Below are 16,794 nucleotides of genomic sequence, written 5' to 3'. Positions count from 1 at the left end.
AGGTGTCTGTTTTCTCCTCATCTCGATGTCTTTGCAAAAGTGCCCCCCCCCCCCCTTTCAATATCCTTTCTTCCTCGCCGCCGTTTGCTGTCTGTATTTATCGAGATGAAAGGCGGGTTTTGAAGTCCGGGCTGAACAAACATCACTTGGCCGTAGATAATAGATAAATATATAAATAACAGGCTCTGACTTCGGCCCTTCCCGTGTCGTTTCCGCCGCAGATCAGAAGTGCTGAAGTTCTCCTACATGTGGACGATCAACAGCTTCAGCTTCTGTCGGGAAGAGATGGGAGAAGTCGTCAAAAGCTCCGCTTTCTCCTCGGGAGCCGATGGACAAACTCAAATGGTGAGCAAAGCTCCCTGTAGGTCAGGGTAGGTCACTACCCTGACCTACAGGTCAGTTCCAGTGTTACAGAAAGCACACGTTCCATAATCAAGTGTATTGACTACCCACCAGCCATGAGCAAAACGTTGGCTCCCAGCTCAAATCAGGAAACCGTTCATCTTTATTAATGGCCTGATGGGCTTTATGAATTGAATGGTATTGCATATCGACATGAAGTCGAGCGTCATCGGTGTGTGTGTGTGTGTGCGTGTCCCTCCAGGTGTTTACATGTGAACCCCAAAGGTCTGGACGAAGAGAGCAAAGACTCTATCGCTTTACTTGCTCTTAGTCAGCTGCCCAAAGAGCGAAGTCCACGGAAAGTTCAAGTTTTCGATCCTCAACGATGAGGGCGAAGAGACCAACGCCATGGGTGAGTCTGGCCCGGGCAGAGAATGTCCAGATTCTAAAATAGGCTGTAATTTCATGAGCTTGTCTTTGGAAATAAGCGTTAATTCATAAAAAGTAAAACTGCATGAGGCGTATCGCAAAGTTTGATAGGTTGAAAATGAAAAACCTCCTGTCGCACCTGTGTCTGCGGGGCGCTGCAATTTCAAACCGCCGGATGTGGGGCTGTGTCTAATCCCCAAAGCGTGTCCAATAATGCGAGGTATTGACGGCCATGTGGGCTCGTGTAATCGCTGCTGCTCGGATTCATTCCTAGTAAATATATAATTCAAAGTAGTGTGGGGCAATTTTGACTTTAATTAAAAAAGACTCAACCTTTTGTAGGAGTCCTCATCCGCCTCTCTCCCCGCTGATGAATTGGAAATGAATGCGCCTCAGATTCCTGCTTCTTTTTTTTTTTTTTAATTAGGTAATGTTATGGGGGGGAGGAAAAGCAAACTTGTGTGGAATTGAATTAGTGAGGGGCCAGATGTGGCCGCTTCCTGGTTATCAGGCTCTGGCTTGCCTCCCTCTCTGCCAGTTACCCTGCGGCGTACAGGAAGCGTAGTGGAGGCAAGACGGGGGGCAGCAATGAGAGGTGGGAGGCGGAAGTGTGTTTGAATCGGAGGAGTATGCAGTCTGACTGTGTACAACCCCCACCGAGGTGCAGGTTGTGTAGAAGAGGAAATCATTTTTCCTGCTGAGAACCCCCCCCCGTACGAACCTGACATCCCCGCCCCCTCTCTTATTTACTTCCATTTGCTCACTTTCTTGTTTCCCAGTCACTGGATGTTAATCCCGTCTGCGGGTGGCGATGATTTGCCTGCCTTATGAGGCTCCTAGAAATGACCCGCCCCTTCATAGAGGGGGGGGCACCAAGTGAAGAGGATTTCATTTTCTTCTACCTCTCTTTTCGTATCTCAAGGGGCTTTCTGCGCTCCGTGGTGCACGCCCCATCCCATTCTTGCCATATGCCCTCCTCCAATCTTCCCGCAATTCCCCTGGGTAGACCGAGGCCCTCCGCTTCGCTCGCCTTGTCGCTGGGGAGGGAAAATTACCCAACTGCCAGCATATTTGTGACAGTTTAGTGAGCACTCTGTCTAAGAATATGGCAGTAAAGATTGCTCTATCAGTTCTGGATCATTTAGAATCCAATTTAATCCCAGCCTGGAGGGGACAAAAAAAAAAAGAGGGAGCCAAATAAAAACAAAGTGCCTTAATTAAGAAAGCTGGGTGGCTGCGGACTGTCGACGTAGCAGGTCAGCGCTCGGGCTGCTAGCATCCCTGTGGAGACGACTTTTACGTCACGCGTTAGAGGAGAGTGATCAGGCCGAGCGACGAACGTCCAATCAGACACGACGGGGACGTTTTGAGTTTTGAATACAAGCGTGCAGGCGACGGCGCCGAGCTGCACAGCCGAGGAGCTGAATTGATTGGTGGAATTCTGGCTTTCGTGTCGTCTGGATGATGCAGACTCTCCCGTCCGAGCCGGTCTGATAGCGCTGACCGCGCACGCGTTTGTTAACCCGGTTAAATGGCTCGCTTAGAATGCAACTGTCCCTGCAGAAACGGCAGTTGTGACGTTATCCGATGAAGCCCCAAATCTGCATCCATCAGCCCTTGTACCAAGCCCCCCCGCTCTGATGATACACACTTGCAAATGGAGATAGATTCATGCAGCCCGCTACTCCCCCCCCCCGTCGCCTCTCCACGCCCGACTACCTTAGTCTCGCCTCGGCCGCATCATTTCTCTCCCTGGCTTAATGCGGTGGTGGGTGAGTCGTAACTTGTCTCTCAGCACCCCCCCCCGTTCCTCCCTTCTTTGCCAGAGAAAACATCTGCCCCCCTGCAGACTCCTGTTTTGACAGCTCAGAAAGGAGAGATGGAAAGTTCTCCTCCTCCTGCCGCATCATGTTGTTGTTGTTTTTATTCAAATAGTCTCCTTGCTAAGACCCCCCCGCCCCCCCTACAGACGGCGGTTTTGTTGTGTTGTAGGGAACGGCTGGGTGAGATGTGTGTGTGCGCTCGCGTTGGCCGGAGACTCGAGTTACAAACGGCTTTGTTTCCGAACGCTTCCGTGTTTCCGAGCTGGCACTTCCACGTTTTTTGTTGTTGCTGCTGTTGATTGAGGCTCTGGGTGTGAGCTCTTCTGAGTCTGTTGCCCTCGGTAACTGATGGAGACGATCAGGTATTCTGTGTGGGTGAGCGCAGCGCGGCCCGACGGAGCGGAAGCTGTCGGTCAGCCTTTACGGAATCTGGTGGCGTTGACTGTCGCTGGAATGAATGTTGATGAACACGTTTGTGCTGACGCGAGTTTACGGAGCTCAGTCTTCAAAGGAGACGAGATTTTCTTCTCTGGAAGACCGTGCGAGGTTTAAATGTGTCGTCCGTCTCCTGCCAGCCAACGTGAGCCCAGCGTGGCATGCAGGGGGTTTCCTGGTTTCCTATTTACGGCTATGCTACTTGCTAATTGCCCCTTTGTGTGAACGGGTTTTCAGCGTAATCTGTGCGCGCGTGTGCTGCAGATATTTGGCTAATGTGTAAACGTGTGACAGACAGGAAGAGGACTCGTCCTTTTTTTTTTTTAACTACACAACGACCTTTTCGTTCTGTGTGCCGACGGTGCCCGCCGGGGGCCTCCGACTGAATATGGATGTCCTGCTCACGGCATCAGTCTCGCTTTCCTGCCAATCCCTCCTCACACCCAGATTTAAATACCGCCACTGGGGAAGTCCGTTTCGTCACTGCTGTGTGGCAGGAAGTGATGATGCAGTGACCAATCGGTGGTCTGCTGTGACTCATGTGACCTGTCATGCTCTACAAAGGTTTCTTTGGATCGAAGGTGATGCAAAAAAAAGTAATGAAATCCAAATGGAAACACCCCCAACGTGGTCATTTCATTTTTTTTGTCTGCTCAGCCACAGAATTTGAACACTTTCAAACCTGCTTGGATTCGGTTGAGAAATCTCCTTTTCTTTCTGAAAACACTGGCAGAACAGTGAATAAAGTAGAATGCTGGGGGGGGTGCAATGTGTAAATATGTAATTTTTGTGGGTTGGCATGTGTGTGCGTTTGCATGGTGATTTCTGTCGGCTTCTTTGTGCGCAGTCTCTGGAGGCAAGGGATTACAGTGGAAGACCCCTGCATGAGCAGCAGTGGGAATAACTGCATATACACTGCACCGCCCCCCCCCCCCCCCCCCGATCCCCTCTCTGACTGCCCGCCCCCTCGGATCCAAGCCGGGGATTTGTTGCCTGCTTTTTACGGCGGCATTGACACTTCTTCATCTCGGTGCTTCCAGCTGTGATCTGTCAGACGATGTCCTGTCAAGATGTAGGTACAAACCTCAAGAGTAGAACCGCCACGGCCAGGTGTGCGGCAGGTGTCTGGACCAAGCAGAGCAGCGTCTAGCCTGTTTCAGTTGACGCTTTAAGTCTTCATCGTTTCTAGGCTTCTGGAAAGAGCCGAAAAACCACAGGAATTCTATAATTCAATTCATTTGAAGGCATATTGGAACAGAATAGCCCAACTAAGTTGCCTCGATCATTTGTGAAGTACCTTTTTTAATTTAGCATTCACTCCTTTCATGTTGTTCTTGCATCTTAACACTCTGAAGCACTTTTGCATTTTAATCGATGGTATGTGGGGGGGCAGTTTCTCCATCAAAAGAATCCCTCTGGCTAAACCACAGCCTGCCAGCCTGCCAGCCGCCTCGCGACGCTCTTAATACTTGCGTCCCGCTCTAAGTGGCCCCTGCTGGGTTTGAAAGGATCCTTTCTGATTTAATTCATGCGCAAATGCTCATTCATTTACATTTCTTGAGCGGATCCACACGTCGTAGGCTGCAGACTCGTGGCTTTTACCCGTTTCAAGTGCGGTCAAATTAGCATATAGCCTCTTCTGGCGATGTCTGTGATTGAATCTCCAATATTTCCAGTTGGATTTGCTCCTGGATCGTTTCTGCACCTTCCCAACAATCATGCACGCCATGCTAACATCATGCGCTTTGGGCATCCCGAGAGGGGACTTTCATGATGATATCCGCCAGAGAAAATGCTAATAGATTGGATTCTGGCAGCTCTTTTGTGTCCGAGTTGCTTTTTTTTCCCTGCATCAATGGATGCCATTCAACTCTTTCAGGACGGGGTACATAACGCGTATAATCATGGTGGTGGGGCCTCGTCTACCCCGACGGCACCGGACAAAGATACTGAAATCAGAAATCCCGGCGCCCGAGGAAGCATTTTCCTTATCAACAAAACGGGGAATGATGCAATTCCTCAAAGGAGTTGAGCTCTGGTTTCTGGCAGAATCTGAATTAGTGCCTTGCTTTCGTTTCTATCTGCAATTAATTTGCTGTGATTTACGACTGTTAGGTGACAGTCCGGCTCCGTTTCCACCCCCGCAGCTTTGACCGTTGGGACACAAGAACTCCAGAACCTTTCCCATGTCTTTGCCAGGGGAACCGAGAATCTTTCCTGCCACTGCCAGAGATAATTGGCACTCCGTAAGCACATGATAATTGGACCACTTTGATCCCTGCGATTTCTCACTTCTTGGTCAAAGAGGCGCAGCGGTTCTGCCTCATGTTTACCGCCGGTCTTTGTGGCGCTGACTGGATTCAGTTAGAGAGTGATGGAGAGATTCTGTTTTGTTCGGAAGCGTTAAATGTTCCCCGCAGGCGGTGCTTCCTGCACCCGATCCGCCTTTCTCCGTCGTTCCGTCGCCGCTCCTCACCGTGTCTCAGAACGTTTTCTTTTTTCACACACATTCAGAGACCGAGCGTGATCAATCTGTAAAGGCCCAATGCGAGTTCCCTTCTCGGCTCTAACCCCTCCCATGTAGGCGTGTCCCGTTTCCATCCCAGAGAGGCAGCGTAAATGAAAGACAGCCATGTTTCAATACAAACAATTACACAAATGTAACATCTTTTGAAATGACCAAACAAAAATCCCCAAAATGTGATTAATAGATGCAGGTTAATATCCAATTAGGTCATTGTAACACGCACTATAGCTATTAGCGTGCTATTTATGTACTATATTAATGCGTTTCTGTGCAAAAGGCTTGCAGTTTATTACTTTCTGTTTCCTATTTTAATCTTTCCTTGTTTGTCCATTCTTTTCATTCTATTTGCATATCGTTTTGTCCAGAATAAGGACTGGGGCTTCAAAAAGTTCATAAGACGGGACTTCCTGTTGGACGAGACGCACAGTCTTCTCCCCGAAGACAAGTTGACATTTTTCTGCGAGGTAAAGAGAGTGAATCTGAACTCGGGTGATTGATGAAACATGGCGTCTTCCAAAAGGAAATAAATTCACGGTGCAGGATTATCACCTGATTATATTACCGGATCAAAGTTATTATTCATCAAATGAAAGGATTTTAATATTGCAGGCAAACAGTCTCATGTGATGAGCCTTTCAAACTTGATCTAGCCATAATGAATCCTATTAAAATATCTAAACGTATTGTTTGTGTTGGATTGGATCCCACCTGCCGTCTTTCTTCAGCGCGACCACTCGTCGGACGTCCCTGTTGGTGAATAATGTATGTCTTTATTGGTACGACATCGCCTCTGGGTTCACATCCCTCTGATTGACATTCAGCCGGCGCGGCGGCGCGGCTCCGGCTTCTGATCCGAAGCCGGTTGCTGCTCCTCTTGGAAAATTCCCTTGTTGTTTCTCCGCTTCGACACAGGGGGCAGCAGAGGTCAACCGTCCTCCCCATCGTGGAGGGGGGGGGGGGGGGGGGAGGAGAGGAGAGGAGAGGTTAAACTTTCCGGATATGTTAATTCCTTAGTTGCAATGCATGCACCCATAAATGTTTAAAAAGCATGGCTGTTTAAAACAATTCTAATTAACCCTGTGGGTACGGAGGAGAGCGTGTCTTCCAGTCTCTGCTTCTTGTAGCGTGCAAGTCTGTTTAAAGTGTTTCCAAACTGGGGCTTATTGACAGAGGGGTGGGAGGGGCCGTTCTGTGTGTGTGTGCGTGTGTGTGTGTGGTACCTGTATTTGTGTGTTTCTGCAGGATTGTCTCATCGGGATGTAATTTTGAGGATGAGAGGGGGACTCGTTTACCTTCAGTCCTCTTTCGCTGAATTCATCCACCCCTCTGATGGTGGCAGGGTTGTTGGTTCAAGTCCCCCGTGGCCCACTTCCTCCCCCGTAAATTCCTATCATCTGTCGTGCTGTGGTAATTAGCCGACTCTGCTGATTTCTTCGTCGTTTTAATACTCTAATCCAGTCTGACTGTATCAAACGTATGAGCTTGGCCGTTTTCTGAACTTTGTGCAACGCTCCGGACGACCTGATAGGTCTGACCCCAGATCAGTAAATGAGAGGATCGGCATCTCCAACGCTCCAGAGTCACGGACTCTTTCTTTTGGGTGAGAAATTGCTGAACCGGTGTTTTTTAATTCCATCGTTCCTTTCTTCCTTCTTTCCGTGTGAAAGTGAAGCCCGGTGTTTCCCGACTCTGCTTTTGTCCAGATGGTCTCGTCCGGCGTCTGAGAAGACTCCTCCCCACCTTCAGAGCCCTGCGCTCTCCCTCTTTACTCATCCCCCCCCCCCCCCCCCTTGACATCTTATCTTTCATTCAAACCTAATGTCCTCCCACTTCCCTTTCCTTTCATCTCTTGCTGCCTCCCACTTTGAACATCGCTCCACGCTTGTCTCTCCTCTGTCATCTGCACCCCACACTTTCTCTCCTCCCCTCGTTGCCCTCCATCTTCTATTCTCCCCCCACCCACCCCATTCCCTGTAGAATGTCAAGGAGACGACAAGGCTATGAGGAGAAGGGGTGTCCACTGGCTCCGCCTCTCTTTCTGACCTCTCGTTCGCCTCTGGAGACATCAGGAATTCCAATTTAGCGAAGGGTATCCGGCCGAACAACACAATCCTCTTCTCTCGGTGTCGCTCTGTTTGCCTCCATCGTTCTTTCTCCCCCTCCTCCGCTACCAACGAGCTGCAGACACATGCAGGTATTTAATGAGGAGGCAGTTCTCATTACGGATGCTGCGTCGGCTGTGAGCAGGAGAGCATGAGGGGACGGAGATAAATCAGGACGGAGGCGCGGCGAGAGGAGACTGAGGGAAGAGTGGACTCTGGGCGGCGTCGAGTCACGGCACGCAAAGAACAAAGCGAGAAAATAGACAATGCAAGACGAAAAAGATGGTCTGTTTGGTTTTGTTCTAGAGAGAATGGTATTCAATTATACCCCCCCCCCCCCCAAGAGTTCCATTGAGTCAACCGTCACCTGACCCGCTTAGAAACCGACAAACCCAGGCTGGTGCTTCTCTGCCGGGCTGGAGAAAATGGCTTATTTTCACATGTTCTATTAAACAGACGCTTAATAAGCAAAGCAATGAAGTCGTTCTCTGTTGGCCTGCTTTGTAAATGCGTTGTTTTCAGTCTGTGGGACACTAAGGGAAACGCAAGTGCACCTTTCTGCTTATCACTTAAGGATGGAGGTGCAAACAAGGGGGGGGGGGGGCGGGGATATAAGCGTTAGTCTTCCTAAATAAATGATAACTTCAAACGTATGTGTTTAAAAATAATCCTCCCTAAATTAGCATCGCTGAAACTCTCCTGCAGGAGTGGATGATAGAATACTGTAAAACCAGCGTCCTATTCTGACGAGGTAACGATTCTAGAAGCTTTTTCATGTAAAGGCCTTCCAGTCCTGGATGACTAACGTACCTCTGTTTAGCAGGAATGTGTTTGTTGCCTTGTAATATATGAATAAATTACGAACAGTAGACTTGATTTTGTCCGTAGTACCTTGAATGTTTGATTATAAACTATGTTGGAGGCTATTAAAAGTCATCAGCCGCCATCTAACGTTAGCTCGTTAGTAATTAAATGAGCGAGTCTTCCACGTCTTGCAGCGCCGGCTGGGGGCGCTTTCTTGGTTTTAAGTCACTCCTGTGTGTGGAAACTCCTGTTTCCTGTGACTCTTTGAACGTTTCGTCACAGAGATTGATTTCTGGCGATGCGGCTGTGCGTTCTTTCTCTTTGCCGAGCGTGGCGAGACTGAGGGATGTGCCTCGCTGGAAAACGAAAAGACGGCGACTGTGCCTGAATGAAGTGCCTCGGTGCGAAGTGAGGTAAAAGGAGAGGCGTGGAGTGAAACGCATCGGCCCGGCGCGCTTAGAAGCATGATTAACACAAACACACACGCGTGAAGGTAGTTCTGGTTGAGTCTGGAGATGCGAGCATGTAAACACTCATCCTGATGTTGTTTGTCCTCTTCAGGCTCCCTTACTTCTCTCATCAGAGCTGTAAACATTGACACCTGCTGTGACACGGGGGGGAAGGGAGCGCTTGTTTAGTCTCCTGGATGTCTGATGGAGAGAATATGCATGCAGGTAAAACAGGAAGGACGAACTTCATCAGGAAACGCTGAACATTGGTTTACACAAAATGCAACTCAACCGACACCTTGGCCGCCTCTACCTGGTTGGAGGTCTTTCCTCTGCCCCGTGGAAGGACGGGGGTGGCAGTGGGAGAATAAATGAGCAGGGTGCTGATGCTCAGCTGTTTGCTCCTCCTCTTCCTCACGGTGTCGGTGCCGTGCGCCGCTCCTGTCGGCGGGTAAGCACTTTGTTGGGTGACGGCACCCATCCTTCACAGGGCTCCGCCATATGCTGTGCTGCTGTCAGAGGAGACGACTGCAGATGCTCCAGCTGCCTTCTCCCTGCACCCCGTGCACACACACGCACACACACACACGACTGGTGCAGGAGACAGGTAGAGGTTGGAGGAGTCGCAGGGAGAGATTTGGCTTGCTGGTTGCAGGAGAAACGGGATGAGGAGGAGAATGAATGAGTGCCTGCCTCTGCAGTGAGACGCAGATCTCATCCTTTAATCCGTGCTGCCTGTGCAACATGTCTTTGATATCCCTTCCAAGTGAAGATGATGGAAATGAAACAAATAAGCAAGTTTTTTTTTTTTTTTACTCTGTTGTGTATTCGTTTGTTTTTTGTCCAAACATTTCCTTCAAGCGCTGAAGATCGGGTCTGCAGCCTGGAAGCGATCACTTCAGCGTCTGTGATCTTTCAGCAGAGAAAACAACAGTACTTAAAAAAGAGACCCGGATGGCTGCTGCTCGCAGACGGCATGCGGAGGCACATGCTTGCTGCCAGTAGAGTGTGTGTGCGTGTGTGTGTGTGTGTGTGTGTGTGTGTGTGTGTGTGTGTGTGTGTGTGTGTGTGTGTGTGTGTGTGTGTGTGTGTGTGTGTGTGTGTGTGTGTGTGTGTGTGTGTGTGTGTGTGTGTGTGTGTGTGTGTGTGTGTGTGTGAGACCAAGGTTGGCTAAGCACAACACACTCAGCTGGGAAATGGGGCGAGAGCCACGTGCTCCTTCAGCAGGCCGACTTCAAATCATGCATGAAATATTCAGAGGTTGTGTCAACGGTCTGAGTCGCCGGATTGGTTGAAGCAGACGTGAGTTTAAATTGTGTGTGTGTGTCATTCCAGCGGGTCATCTTAACTGTCGGCTGCACCGGCGGCCTTTCCCCGGGAGCCTCTTCGGCTTTGTGTTGGTCCGTGTTCTGGCTTTATTGTTTAATTCAACTTTTTGTGTTGAGAAGAAAAGCCCCGGCCAAACAGGGTGCCGTTACCGCGGTTACTGTTAAGGCGTCATTAACGCCACAAAGGCTGAATAAGCTGCTTGGGATGTCGTTGGGAAGCTATTTGGATGAAACGAGCGGCCTTTAATTAAAAGACGGCGCGGCGATTCTCCTCCGGAGCAAGTGCGGCGTTAATTTTTGATTTGCTGCTGCTCGAGTCTAACGACCGTCTCCGAACTTAAATATCCCGTCTTTGCATTGATGTTTTTTTAATTCTCTTATTGTATGTCCATGTGTTTGTTTGGTCCATTTCAAGCAGGTTAATATGACTTTTAATTTGAAAGCCAGATATAATGACGTTCATGTTGTTTCTGTCGTTAGCAACGTGGAGCTAATGCTAATGAAAAGTAGCGGCTGCTTCAATTTCATTACTGTACAATCCCTAAACCTTCCATTTTTGGAGTTGAAATATTTCTCCTCCCCATTCCATCCATTTCTTTCCTTTTGTTTTTACTCAGAGGAATGCCAAAATATTTTCAATTCGACTGTAAATTTAAAAACTCATCACCTGATGTGATCGTGTGATATCGACATGGCACAAGTCGCAATCGAGCAGGTCTGCATTTCCCCGTTACTCTTTATTAATACGTGCACTAATTATTGGTTTTCTGTGGATTTAATTGCAGCCCTCCTCCATTCTCTGATCTAATTATCCGGCTAGAAAGCCGTAAAGTTGTTCGACTGTCAGCGCTGGCTGTCGACGGAAATGGAAATGTGTCAAAAAGGGGGGTTTGGAAGAAAACGACATGTGGGAGTGACGCGTCGAGACGACGGCGCCGAGCTGGCAGACAGAGAGAGATACCTGAAGCGCCTTTCTGCTGTCAGTCCAGGTCATTAAATGCAGGTTCAAATTCCCACAAGAATGAAAATCTGCTCTTATGAATTGAGAAAGAAAAGGAAAAACATTTCCTTTTTGAAACCATGCGTGTGTGTGTGTGTGTGTGTAAAGATGTACAGCAACGGCACCCAGACGTAAACGAACAAGCGTCCCGTAACCTAATAAATTTCATTCGATTAAGTTTTTTTCTTTTTTCTTTTTCAAAACTATTTCACGCATGGCGACCCGCCGTAAATCCATAAACAAACACGTAAACGGGCAAGAAGAAAAAACACTGTCTTTGGACGCATTATGAATAAATCATCTGGCTACCGAAGCTCGATATTAACTCTACGCTGCCTGGAGGTTCGAGAAGGCGCTTATGACAAATCCATCTTGTGCGAGGACCTAACTGGGAGGCGAGCGCTTCGTAAAGTACTTATCTCTGGAACTTAATTACCAAAACAACCGAGTGCGGCGAGATCACGGCGATGATTCTTCATTACTGTTGTTCTTTACCTGCGGTTGTGTACAGAACGCCGGCGTCGGCATCTCCATCATCCTGATCGTTATCGTCGGACGCAAGTGGGAAGAACACGAGACCGAATTCATCCTGCAATGGCGTTTAAAGCTATTTATAGCCAAGATGATCATTATCCAACAACCTTGAAGTCTCGTCATTTCATACTCTGGAGGTCACCTGAGGTCATTATCAAGGCTGTGCATCATGCTAATTAGCACATGCTACACCGACGTGTTTCTGCATCTATGAGCTAATCTCCGCCACGACTGGATCCATCAGCCAAGTATCCAAATATCTGCTAATCCTTCAAATGCATTCGTACTGGATCAATAAATGACAAATTCTGGTACCTTGAGGTCCATTTGGGGTTTCGCGTACGAGGAACCGTGAAGCTTAAATCTCTGTTTCAGCGGTATTTACCGCGCCGTCGATAAATCATATCTGCAAATTGGAAGTTTGTTGGCGGCTGGCGCTTCAGACACTGTCGTGGCTGAACCGGCATCATCCCCCATCCAGAGGAAGAGGAGGAAGAGGAGGAGGAGGAGGAGGAGGATGCAAGGAGAAAGAGGACGTTGACGGAGACTCGGGATGACAGCCGAAAGGCGTGAAGGCTGTCGGAGCAGCCAGCGTGCCTGAATCGGCAGGTGCTGCGGTGTCGTTCCTGCCTGGTTCCTGCCTGGTTCCTGCCTGGTTCCTGCCTGGTTTCTGCCTGGTTAAACACTGGAACAATCGGTCAAGTTAGCCAGTAATTAGGGCTGTTTCTACCGGAACACGCGGACCGAGCTCGCTGGCTTCCCTTCAGCACTCGTTTGTTTCTCCGCTGTGGACTCGGACTCGCCACCCTCCTCTCCTGAAGCCCGTTTTCACTCCAGCTTGAGCTCTCTGAACTCCTCCTCTTTGACCAGCTGTCTCCATCTGTGGCGCTTTCCTCCCTCTCTCCTCTCTCTTCCTTTCTTTCAGCCGCTGTGCTTTTATGAATGTGTGTGTGAGTCAGACCTGCGTCCCCCGCTGGAGAGTCATTAATGCAAACGCACACACAGGAATAGTTCAGATCCTCCTCTTTCCAGGAGTCGCATCTCCTCCTCTCTGCAGAGGGAGCGTAGGAGACCATCTCCACCCTCACCCTCCTCCCCTGCTTGGGTGAGATGGCCTTTCCTCTGTCCGTTCGTCTGCCACTTTATCACTCTTTTATCATCCCTGCCTTCCCTCCATTTTCTTGCTCTCCTATTTTCCTCTCTCTCCATCTGCCGCCTCCTCTCAGTCGTTCCGTCCCCTTCAGGCTAACCCTGAAACCTCCATCAGGAGCAAACAAGGCTTCTTGACATTCGATTTCCTGCTTGCCGCACATGCTTCTCCTCCTTTTCTAGGACTCCTTTTGTGCGAGTTGAATCGTTGGAGGGACAAACAGACCGACGGTTGCCCGAGGACGGATGTTTGGCCGTATTTAATGTTTTTTTTTCCCGTCGGCCTCCGCTGACGCTTGAACAGCGAGGTCACCTCTCGGGGCGTCTCAGCATTTTCCTTAAATACAGTACACGGAATGTTTCTGGGCGCCGACAGCAGCGAAAACAAGGAACAAAGATCACAACCCTCAAGTCCATTTCTTTTACTGCTGAGCTTGCGTTTTCTCCGACTGGACAGTCAAATGTTCTGAATGTTTCTCGGAGTTGCTTCTAAGTTTCCAACAGGCTGCCGTGAAGTGTCGTTTGTGTTTGTGGACCTTGAGTCACACACACAGACTCACGCGCACACACACACACACACACGCACTGTACACTATTGGACTTTAATGCCGATTTCCCGGCTTGTTTCGAGCACAGCCGCTCAGAATAACGAAGGAAGTGTCGGTTGTGTCGGAGCAGCCTTCCTTTTGAGACGTATTGATTACAGATCCCTTTAAATCGACCACGGCCCCTTTGATTGGCCGATCCGTCACGCCGTCTATGAATATGTCGGGACGTCCGTTTGCCTCTCTGCCAGCCGGAGTGTAAAATGTGAATCGTGGCTCAGGTTGCTCGTTCATGTGTTTCTTCGGTGAGTGTGGCCAGAACGCCATCGGCGTGGTGACGGTTCCTGGAAGCCGATTGGCTGAGGAGGTGGGCGATCTGTGGGAGAGCCTTAGCTTTAGCTACAGCGACTTTAGCGTCGGAGTTCCAGGCGGATAAAGACATCCTGTCAGGTTGGGAAAGCCGGGGGGGGGAGCAGAGAGAGAGGGAATGCTGGTATTCCTTTGGCTCATCTCGGATCTTTTCCCTTGCGTTGCTCCAGCTCTTCCTCGACGTCCCGTTGACCACGCCCTGATGGGTTCAAACACCCGGGACCGTCTCCGTGCAGATGGCGGCGCTTTGATGGCGGGCGGCTCCAGATTAGACGTTAGAGGAAGCTGAACTGTGCGCCTCTGCGGGGGCAAACCGGCGGCTCATTATTGGATTTGTTTAAATGTGTGTGCGAGGAGCCATTTTAATCATGTGCTGCTGCGGTTTGGGGTCCCCCCCCCCCCTCTCTATTCCTCCCTCTCCGCTCTACTCGGTCCAGGTGACGTCCCTCCTCCTCCTCGGCCGTTTCCCGTGACGACTCTCGCCGCCGTTAATCGCCGTGGAGATGGACAGAGAGGGATCAAATGAAGGAAGGAGAGCAACTCAAATTGGTTCTCTCTCTTTCTGTTTGTGTCCTCCCATGGCTCTTTGTCTTTCTGCTTCTATCTTCTCCCTCCTTTCTCTTTCGCTGCCCCCCCCCCTCTCTCTCTCCCGCCCCTTCCCTTCCTTTTGTTGCTGCAGTATGAGCTCACCAGTGTTGAGCTGCACCAGACAGACGCGCCGTGGTTCCGTCCCAGTGGGGGGGGGGACACACACCTGACAGTTCACTTGCCGATCCGACTCGTCTTCGGCGCCGGCGACTTCTCGCCTCACGGTCTCGACCCGCTCGCGTTCCACCCAGACAAATGACTTCCTCCACCTGCCTGGATGTGAACCCCGCCCCTCCTGGTTCCGGTGTGATGCGCTGCGTTTTAAATCAGTGGAATCTTTTGCCGCCGTGGTGGCATAGTGGTTAGTGCTGTTGCCTCACAGCAAGAAGGTCATGGGTTCAAATCCCACCATTACCAACATGGCCTTTCTGTGTTGAGAGCAATGCCCGGAGAGTTTTGTGGAAAACGCCTCGGCGCCACTGAACATGAAATCATCGCGAACAAAGCAATTGATCGATCTTTATGATCACCTGAAAGCATGGCGACGCCCCTCTCTCTTTCTGTCCTTCCCTCTCTCGTCCCCTTCGGTGGAACTAAAACCCGAGAAACTGAACCACATGATTTCCGCTTTTCTTTTTCCTCCTTTCCTGAAACGTCTGCCGGCCTGTCTGCACCTTCGCACCTCGTCAATCATTTTCACAGTTAATTAGCGATGAATAATCTTTACCCTTACAGTTGTCGTGTGACGAAGTGTGACGCCAACGTCCGCAGCAGGCGAGCTGAAACCCCGTCCTCGGTTTATGGTCGCCCTTTAACTTCCCTTTAACTTTGAACCAGCCCACAAAGAACCACGAATGTAGCTCCACTTTATTTGGATGCTTTGAGACCGGGCGGGTTTCGGCGTGTTGATTGCAACAGCCTCCATCATCAATAGCTTTTTACTGTCACTGTGATTACTGCATGTACTTGTACTCCAGAATGACTCTTGCTGAGTGGGTTTTGCCACCTCTGCGCTTGATCACCGTGATTATTAAGCTCTTCAACTCGTCTGACTTTGACGGGGACTTAATAATGTGTTAAGCATTTGCTAAAACTTTAATCACTGGCTAATTAGGCAGATTAAGAGATACCGGTTTCGTTCTAATCTTTGTGCTTTGAGGGACTCGGGGACACAACGAGCAGGCCTCCAGTTGACCCCACATTGTTTTTTTAAATGCGTGAGGCGTCCTTGCCGGCGGAGGATTTGTTGTTGTCCTTTTGCAGCAATAGACGGAATAAATGTGAACTTAAATAGTGAGTGAAAATCGCTTCTTGGCTCATTTGAACGTTTTTATTTCAACGACTGATTCTTCTTGACCTTCTGACCTCTTCACTTTATATTTCATTCGTTCATCTTCCGGCCCTCTTTGTCCGTTACTGGGTCGTGCCGGAGCCTATCCCAGCAGTCAACGGCTGCAAACTCCTCACAGAAAAGCAGCAAGTCCGAGTCGAACATGTGACCTTCAACCTGTGGCAACAGCGCTTACCGCTGCGCCACCGTGCTGCCCTTAACTTCATATCTGTTTGATGTCTGTGCGGTCAAAAACAAATCGAATAAGCCGCCTGTAAACATGCATCTGAGACGGACCTTGATCAAAGCATAATGCATTAAATAGGCGCCGGTCGAGTCGGCCAATCAGCATTCACTTCCCGCCGACCGCAGCCCGTCACACGCCTGTCAGCGGGGCGGCGTTCGAGTCGACTTTCTCTGCACAGCGCTCCTCACCGCTGCCCCGGCTGCCAATCATCCGTCTCGCGCTCCTCCGGCCCCGTCGGCGTTACACGTAGTAACAACCCCCCCCCCCCCCCCCCCCCACCTCTGTCTCTGTCTCGCAGCTCGTTCGCCGGTGTTCGGTGCCATGTTTGAGCACGAGATGGAAGAGAGTCAAATGTTCTGATCTCTGCGGCGTCAAGAGGAGCGCCCGTCTGAACGACCTGCACGCCGTCTCGCACGCCGTCTTTACCCGGTGTCTTAAAGTGTGTCACTGGAAGCACCGTCCAGCCTAAATGCAGACGATCGCAGCGTAAACAATGATCCACGCTGTTCGTTTCTGATAAACTTTGATGTCTCCTGACCTTCTGCGACGCGTCGTCTTCTCTCGGGCAGCTTCTGAGACGGGAGGAGATTAATTGTTGGAGTTGAGAAAGAGGAATTCGGCTTGATATACGACTTGAGTTGCTCGACAGCCCGAGGCTCGTTTAGCTCCTCATAATGCAGAACACATTTTAAATAGGGGGGGGGGGGGGGGTTCTGGACTGCAAGCAGAACCGTCTGGTGCCCGGCTCAGCATTGTCTTCCCGGAATAAGCAATGAAGTCCCTGGAAAAGATG

At 50.0% G+C, this 16,794-nt stretch overlaps 1 protein-coding gene across 1 annotated transcript; it reads left to right on the top strand.

Annotated features, from left to right (window-relative positions):
* Window positions 1–246: 246 nt before the first annotated feature.
* Window positions 247–16,361, top strand: spop (speckle type BTB/POZ protein). The gene is given in 10 exon segments (XM_068749730.1): window positions 247–324; window positions 326–345; window positions 605–649; window positions 651–754; window positions 5,335–5,344; window positions 5,903–6,029; window positions 8,367–8,393; window positions 13,778–13,884; window positions 13,886–13,917; window positions 16,300–16,361. Coding segments are annotated over 10 exon segments (612 nt in total).
* Window positions 16,362–16,794: the final 433 nt, after the last annotated feature.

Source organism: Brachionichthys hirsutus, chromosome 16 (genome assembly GCF_040956055.1).
Source record: "Brachionichthys hirsutus isolate HB-005 chromosome 16, CSIRO-AGI_Bhir_v1, whole genome shotgun sequence".
NCBI lineage: Eukaryota > Metazoa > Chordata > Actinopteri > Lophiiformes > Brachionichthyidae > Brachionichthys > Brachionichthys hirsutus.
Note: the sequence above shows the minus strand (reverse complement) of the source record. Positions and strands in the feature narration are given on the sequence as shown.